An 8,396-nucleotide genomic window follows, 5' to 3' on the forward strand; every position below is an offset into this window, starting at 1 on the left:
CGTCCCAGGTGGCGACACGGGCTCCCTGCGGCGTCCCCACGGCCAGCACAAAGCCGGGCACTCCGCGGGCACCTCCGAACGTACAGCACCAACAGCGAACCTGATGGGCCCAGCCGGCGTGGCTCAGGGGTTGAGTGTCAATCTATGAACCAGGAGGTCAGGGTTCGATTCCCGCTCAGGGCACATGCCCGGGTTGCGGGCTCCATCCCCAGCGTGGGGCGTGCAGGAGGCAGCCGATCAGTGATTCTCTCTCACCATGGATGTTTCTACCTCTCTCTCCCTCTTCCTCTCTGAAATCAATAAAAATATATATTCTTTAAAAATACAGAAAAACTTTCCCTCTCTCTCAAACCTATTTAAAACATTTAAAAAAGAGAAAAAAGAAAAACACAAAATATGACTCCAAGCCCCTGTGTGTCTGCTCAATGATATATATTCGTTCCGCTCAGTGAAAGAGAGAATCTTCCCTTTTTGCTTTGTGTTGTAAGACATTTATTAGTAACAGGCTAACCAGCCACGGGGTGACATTCTAACACATTCAGGCGCATGTGTTTTCCAAAACCCACACGCACGTGGGAGAGAAAAACGGGGAAACCAAGAAGAATGCGGGCGTGTGGTGCGTGCGTGCAGGTCGCGGGCTCCCCTTCCACACGCTGCACACACACCCAGGGCCGCGGAGGGCGGGGGTCTTACTGTAAAAGCCCAGTTTCCGTTCCCAGTGAAAGAGGAAGCGATGATCGCTTTCACACGCAGGCCGGTCTGTGCAAACTCTCCGGAACAGCCGCCCTGAGCTGAACGCTGGTTCTTAGGCCCCCTGCCCCCCTATACCCCCCAGCTCCCCCCAAACCTGAGGCCTGGAGGCTGCTGCGCCCACCGCCCCAGAGAAAGGCTGCTCTCGGCTCCCAGCTGGCTCGGGGGAAGACAAAGGGGAAGACAGGGTTGACAAACGCTGCTGCTGGGGGCCGGGGCGGTGGCTGCGGGCCCGTGCCCGTGGCCGGCCTCACGCCGCGCTCAGCGGGTTAGCCACGCGGCCCAGGAAGTGCAGGGCCGTGGAGTCTTGATCCTGGACGGCGAACAGGAACGGCCGGTTCAGGGTCACCTCTAGGGCCTCGGGCCCCGTCGGCTGCGGGGCTGGCTCCGTGGGCTGCTCCCCCTTCTCTGCTTTGAGCTCAAACAGGACGCTGTTCAGCACCTGCAAAGGGGCAAGCGTTGGGGTCGCTCCTGGAAGCCCCACGGGGCCCGAGGACGGGGTGCAGAGGTGCCCACGGGCGGGGGCGGGGGGACACGGTCCCAGCCTGCGGGACGATGCACGGTGCCCTCACCCCCTTGATGACTCTCGCTCAGAGCGACACGGCGGCTCCTCCCCAGAGGGCCCCTAGGACCCGCCTGTCTCCCCCTTCCACCTGGCTGTCCCGGCGGAACCCCCGGCCACCCGTGCGTGGGTGACCCCACTCATTTATTTTTATTTCTTTTCTTTATTTTTATTTGTTTGTTTGTTTGTTTAATCCTCACCTGAAGATATTATTCCATTGATTTTTAGAGAGAGTGGAAGAGAGAGGGAAAGACAGAGAGAAACATCCATGTGAGAGAAACACATCGATTGGTTGCCTCCTGCAAGCGCCCCACCCAACCAGGGCTGGGACCGAGCCCGCAACCAAGGTACGTGCCCTTCATCGCAATCGAACCCGGGACCCTTCAGTCCGAGGGCCGACGCTCTATCCACTGAGCCAGGTCTGACCCCAGTCATTTAGCACAGACGGCTCCTGCCCCCAACAGCGGTCTCTGAGGCCATGACTGGGCGTGGCCCCCCTTGTCCGCAGCACCGAGCCCCGAACCTAAGCACACAGACCCCTTCTTGTGGCTGAGGAGCATCGTCCCCTGTGGCCTGGGGGACCCTCTGTCCCCTGTGGGGCGCTTCCCGGAAGCCAGGAGCTGTCCCACGGCCAGCCCTGGGAGAGGGGGACCCCGTCCTGGTCTGGACTCTGCTGTAGGGAGTAGCCCTGGCCAGGCCAGGCCGGGCAGAGCCACCAGCAGGGGGTGGGAGGGGTTGCCGCTCTCCACCCCCCACCTCTGCACAAGCCCAGAAAGCGCTGGTCACATCTCCCCACCTGGGTACACCCGCCTGGCCCCGCCTCCTCTCCCTCCGGCCCCGCCCACCTTCCGGAAGCTTCCTCCTTGTCGCTTCCATGGACCACCCCCCCACCCCCACCCCCGGAGGCAACAGACCCAGCCGGCAGGGCCGCCTGTACCTGCCCGACTCGGAGGCTGCCCTCGCTGATCCTGCCCAGGTTCGCCTCGGCGCCCAGCAGGGTGGCCAGCTTGGCCTGGGCCAGCAGGTCCTGCAGGTCGTAGGAGCCTCGCAGCGCCAGCTGTGGCATCGTCAGGCGCATGGCCCTGCGGGGGGACCCAGGTTAGGTGGCCCGGGGGCTCCCACCCTGCAGCTGGGCCCCACGGAGCAGGTGCTGGAGACCCGGGAAGGCGGCCGGCACGTGTCCCTGCTGGAGGGGTGCTCATGCCCCCCACCCAGAGCTTGTCCTGTGTCCCAGCTGGAGGGGGTGCTCACCCCCCACCCAGAGCTTGTCCTGTGTCCCAGCTGGAGGGGACGCTCGCCCCCACCCAGAGCTTGTCCCCCGGGGGCCGTACCGGGGAGCCAGGTTCTTGGTCCAAGTCAGGAGGTCGTGCTGGAAGGTGAGGGCCTCCACCTCCGGCAGGGCCGTGGCGTCGTGCGGCTGGATGAGCAGCAGGCCCACGTTGGCGCTGAGCGGCACGCGGGTCAGCGACAGGTTCCTCTGGGGGTCGCTCCAGTGCGGGAAGGTGCCCGTGCCCGACAGCATGGGGACGGCCACGGAGGTGGCGTTGTCCACCCAGAACTCCCGCGGCCCCGCCAGCAGCGAGAAGCCCTTCATCTGTCCTGGGGGCGGAGAACAGGGGAGAGTCAGCCGGCGGCGGGCACGGGGAGGTGGGGGGCGCCTGCCCAGCGACGGGGTGGGGCTTGGGCTGGGCAGGCCGAGGCGGGCAGACCCCGTAGGCCTCTGCTTTTCCCCGGGGCCGGCCAAGTCCTGCTCCTGCGAACCCAGCCTGGGAGCCGCTCAGGGAGCAGCAGCTGCCAACGTGAGGACACACCCGGGCTTGTGCCGCTGCCGCCCCCTTACTTGGGTCCACAAGGGACCCCCAGGGCTCAGTGCCTCCCCCACTAGGAGCTGACGGGGCAAACCGCCCAGATCCGGCCCGGCCTGGAGCCTGAGGTTCAGCAGGCTGGTTCTGTGGTTGTGTTTTAATCAAGTTACTTTTTGTTTTTAATAGATTTTTATTGATTTCAGAGAAGAAGGGAGAGAGAGAGAGAGAAAGAGAGAGAGAGAGAAACACCCATGATGAGAGAGAATCATGGATCGGCTGCCTCCCGCACGCCCCGCAGTGGGGATCAAGCCCACAACCCAGGCACGTGCCCTTGATCGGAATCAAACCTGGGACCCTTCAGTCCGCAGGCCGACGCTCTATCCACTGAGCCAAACCGGCTAGGGCTCAAGTTCCTTTTCTAGAGCAGTTTTAGGTCCACAGGAAAATTAAGAGGTGGCGCAGAGGTTTCCCGTGTGCCTGCGACACCCCCGCCCCCCAACTCTGATGAGCCAGACAGAGAAAGACAAGCACCGTAGGGTCTCACTCACGCGGGGGATCTAACGCGCACAATAGACCAACAAACAGTGATTCTCTCTCATCATGGATTTTTCTCTCTCTCTCTCTCTCTCCCTCTCCCTTCTTCTCTGAAATCAATAAAAATAAAAATAAAAAAATAAGACAGAAACCCAGCCCTTCTGAATGAGGACCTGGGCTGTGGGGTCAGGAGATGTGGGTTTGGACCCCAGGTCCCCGCTCGTGGCTGGGCCGTCTCAGCACGTCATGTTCTTCCTCTGTGTCTATTTCTTCACCAGGGACACCTCCTCACTGCACCCAGGGAAGGGAAGGATGAGGGAGACAGGAGCCAGGGTAGCAACTGCTGAGATAGGGCAGCAGGTGGGCGGGCCGATGCCCAACCGACACTCGTCCGAGGAGCCGGATGGGACAGCCACTCCCGTCCTCCTGGCCACGTCTGCTGCCCTGCCCACCTCCAGGGCCGGGCAGTGCCCAGCTGAGACGTTGGGCGTTAGGGCCGGGGAGACGGAGCACCGCCACCCCCCAGGCACGGAGCCCGCCGAGGCCGGTCCTTACCTCGGAAGTGGACCTGGGCGTTGAAGATGAGGTGGCTGTCGGGGCTGACCTCCTGCAGGGGGCTGCCCATTTTCCAGCCGGTCACGGCCTGCATGAACCTGTTGATCTTCTCAGCGGCCAGCTGGGGGTCGGTGGACAGGTCGAGAGAGCGCGGGAGGGTGACGGGGGCGAAGGGAACCAGGCCCCCCACGAAAGGCTGCTTCAGGCGCAGGCCGGGGGCTGTGAACAGGCCCAGCACCGTGGACAGCAGCAGCCGGGCCTGGCCGCCGGCCCCGCCCTGCTGGACCAGGAGGCCCTGGATGGTCTGCAGGGCGGACAGGACCTTGTGGCCGTCCAGCCGGGAGGTGCAGCTCTGGTCCTCCCCAGGGACCCCCAGGAACGCCTGCAGCCGGCCCGCCGTGGGGTCCAGGGCCCCCAGGTAGAAGGAGGTCAGGGTGCCGAAGAGCGCCGTCGGGGAGAAGACGGCCCCGCCGGCCGCGGCCTGTGTCTCGGTCAGCGTCTTGTACATGCGGAAGCCCATGAAGTTAAGGAGCATGCCCACCGTGGCCACCCGCATCTTGTCCTCGCCCTGGAGCTTCTGGGTGGCCAGCACCAGCTGCTCCCGCAGGGCCTCCTCGTCCACCGGGGACGTCTTGGCCTGGATGGGGACAGGCGTGAAGGTGGGGTCCGGGGGCGCCTCCCCGCTGGGCTTCTCCAGCTGCTCGCAGCTGCTCTTGCTGTAGACCAGCATGTGGAAGGGGTGGATGTAGAGCCGGTCGGCAGCGGGCAGGCCGGCCCAGGCCAACAGGCAGAGCACGGCGGCCCTGAGGCCCAGGCCTGCGGGACTCATCGCGCGTCTGTGGGCCCTGGAAGGTGCAAGGTGGAGGGTGAAAGGCAGTTACTGAGTGCCCTCGGGCCCAGTTGGTTCCCATGTCCCTGCAGCCATTCGCCTAGAGAAACCCCTCGTGTCTGTAAATTTCAAGGAGAAGAAATGGATTCAAGGCCCCAGAAAACATCTCTAGCCCGGCCGGCGGGGCTCAGTGGTTGAGCGTCCACCTATGAGCCAGGAGGTCACGGTTCGAGTCCTGGTCAGGGCACATGCCCGGGTTTGCAGACTCGATCCCCAGTGTGGGGTGTGCAGGAGGCAGCCGGTCCATGGTTCTCTCTCATCCTTAATGTTTCTCTCTCTCTCTACCTCCCCCTTCCTCTCTGAGATCAATAGAATTTACAAATATATTTTATTTTATTTTTTTTTTAAATATATATTTTATTGATTTTTTACAGTGAGGAAGGGAGAGGGATAGAGAGTTAGAAACATCAATGAGAGAAACATCGATCAGCTGCCTCCTGCACACTCCCTACTGGGGATGTGCCCGCAACCAAGGTACATGCCCTTGACCGGAATCGAACCCGGGACCCTTCAGTCCGCAGGCCGACGCTCTATCCACTGAGCCAAACCGGTTAGGGCTACAAATATATTTTATAAAAATGTATAAATATATAAATTTAAGGGAAAAAATAAGGGAAAGGGAGAGAGACAGAGAAACATCAAGGATGAGAGAGAATCATGGATCGGCTGCCGCCTGCGCGCCCCACACTGGGCATTAAGCCTGCAACCCTGGCGTGTGTCCCCAACCGGAATCAAACCCAGGACCCTTCAGTCCGCAGGCTGACGCTCCATCCACTGAGCCACACCAGCCAGGGCTACAAATATATTTTTTAAAGAAGGAAACATCTATAGGACCCGGGTGCAGATCACGCGGTCCCGGCGGAGGCGTGCTTTCGTTGGGTTTTGTTGCACGTCTTAGGCCTCAGGTAAAAGGTCGCGGCGTCAGGGGAAACCTGTGGGCCGTGCAGGGACACAAGCCCCTCCTGCTTTGCACCGGTGAACGGCACAGGCCCTGTTCAGGTGACGCCATCTCATGGGTCATTTTCAAGGCAGAGGCTGTGATCGGCTCTCCTGCCCCGAGGGTTCTGGGTCAGGGGGCAGCAGGGGGTCCAGGCTCCGTGGGTGGTCCTGGCCCCGTGCTCTCTCTTCCCTCACCCCTGCTCGGTCTCCCTCATCACCAGCCCCCCCTTCTCAGTGTCCCTACACCTGGTGGCTCAACGCAAATGGCGAGGGCGGCAGCTGACACTTACGTAACGCTTGGCACTGCCAGGCACCGCTCCAGGCTTTTCCTACCTCGGCCTCTCTCCTCTTCTCACCCATGCCCCCCTCCTGCGGGGGGCTCCCTGACGCCCTACTCCACGCTGCCACTGCGCCCGCCACTCCTGACACTGTGCTCTGCCTCCCGACACCCTGACCACCTTGTCACACTCCGTATCGTTTGTCTGTCTGTTTATTTCTCACTAGCGGCCCGGTGCACAGATTCGTGCACATTGAAAGGAAATTAATTAGAAGAAAGATCCGTGCGGTAATGACGTTGCCGCAAAAAAAATTACATGCCAAAGTGGTATATACAATATAGCATTATAAAACCAAAACACGCGAGGGATTGGCGTCAGCAAGAGCTTTATATGTATTGCACATGCGCGAGTCAACGTTTATTTTTAAATTGTCAGTGCGCGTCCTATGTGCAGGCTGGTCGGTCAGACATACGTACGGTCAGTCACTTACCCTTTTATATATGGAGATGTTTCGTGTTTGTTGCCTCTCTCCTCCCAGATGAATGCATACCCCCTAGAGTGCAGGGTTCTCCCTGTTTTGTTCGATGACCTATACCACATCGCCCCCCCAAAAGTGCCCGGGGCCATTGCAGCTACTTGATAAGTAGGTGGCAAATAAAGTAATTAATGCTGTTTTGCAGAGGAACAGAGAGGTTTAGTGACTGGCTCAAGGCCATACGGCCAATAAGAGACACAACCAGGATTCAAACCCCCCCCACCCCCTTGAAGCCACAATCCACACACACGCAAGCACCGATCTGGACCGCCTCCTGAACGAAATAGTAAGAATTTGCCTTTTTAGTTTATCTGAAAGGTTAGAAAGCACTTTCGCCTTCTGTTGCTCTTAACGGACACCCTAGTCCCGTGGTCGGCAAACTGCGGCTCGCGAGCCACCTGGGGCTCTTTGGCCCCTTGAGTGTGGCTCTTCCTAAGCCTTAGGAGGACCCTAATTAAGTTCATAACAATGTACCTACCGATATAGTTTAAGTTTAAAAAATTTGGCTCTCAAAAGGAATTCCAATCGCTGTACTGTTGATATTTGGCTCTGTTGACGAATGAGTTTGCTGACCGCTGCACTAGTCCATGAGCAAGGGGAGGCCAGGAGTTGCTACTGGCCCCATTTACAAATGAGCAAACCGAGGCTCGGGGAGACCGTGATGAGCTTGACTGCACAGACCCAGGCCGTGAGCTCAGGACTGGAGACAGCTCTGCTCCAAAGGGGGTCAGGGACACAGACCTGGGCCCCCTGAGCCGGGCCCCTCTCCTCCTCCAGCCCCCCTTCCTGCACCACAAACTGCGCAGTCCCTCTGGCTGGGAGAGGACCCGGTGGACTCCTGGCCACCATGAACCTGGTGGGGGGCACCGGCCACCGTGACACCTGGGAGAGGGACCAGGTCTTGGGCGGGACCCAGGGTGGGGCTGAGGGAGGACAGCCCAGGTCTGCAGGGCTGGCTGGACGGGAGGGGAACACATCTCCTAGGTCTTCAGTGGTCAAGTCCCCTGCAGTGCAGGTCTCCACTGTCCCCTGGCCCCTGGCTCCTGGCCTCTGGCTCCTGGCCCCTGGCCCCTGGCTCCTGGCTGCAGGTTAGCTACCACCTTCCAACCGCTCTGCCCCCCATCCCACCCCCCACCCCATCTTCTGGGCCCAGCAGACGGCTCAGCTGCCCTGGGAGCGACTGGGGGCTGGGGCTTCGGGTGGTGTGTGGAGAGGGACTCCCGGCTTACCTTCTGCGTCTGCCCCCAAGACCAGCACCTTCTGCGTCAGCTCCCAACACAAAGACCTCCTGCTTCTGTCCCTAAGACCAGACCGGGACCTTCTGTTCTGTCCCCAAAACCAGGGCAGCCTCTTTCCTGGCCGGGCGCAGAGGCCCTATTTATACGTGAGGGGCGGGGATGGAGCCGTTCCCGGACTGTCCTGTGCCCGGGCTGGGGGGAGGGGGTTACATCACGGTGGGGGAGGGGGCCCAGCAGCCAGGCCTGATGAGGGGGGGCTGGACGCCAGAGGGACTCCTGCTGGGACAGCTTCCAGGAAGTGGGTGACCGAT

At 60.8% G+C, this 8,396-nt stretch overlaps 1 protein-coding gene and 1 long non-coding RNA gene across 2 annotated transcripts in view; one reads left to right on the forward strand and one right to left on the reverse strand.

The window, feature by feature from the left end:
* The window catches only part of LOC132222572 (uncharacterized), an 85,386-nt gene that overhangs the window by 50,647 nt on the left and 26,343 nt on the right, over positions 1-8,396 (forward strand). The window lies entirely within an intron of this gene.
* On the reverse strand, positions 541-8,226 carry AGT (angiotensinogen). The gene is made up of 5 exons (XM_059677268.1): positions 8,077-8,226; positions 4,207-5,051; positions 2,644-2,911; positions 2,250-2,394; positions 541-1,192 (listed from the first exon to the last, which is right to left on the reverse strand). The coding sequence occupies exons 2-5, from the start codon at positions 5,033-5,035 to the stop codon at positions 1,001-1,003; spliced, it is 1,434 nt and encodes a 477-aa protein (XP_059533251.1). The 5' UTR covers positions 5,036-5,051; positions 8,077-8,226; the 3' UTR covers positions 541-1,000.

The sequence above is a fragment of the Myotis daubentonii genome, chromosome 20 (genome assembly GCF_963259705.1).
Source record: "Myotis daubentonii chromosome 20, mMyoDau2.1, whole genome shotgun sequence".
NCBI classification, from domain to species: Eukaryota; Metazoa; Chordata; class Mammalia; order Chiroptera; family Vespertilionidae; genus Myotis; species Myotis daubentonii.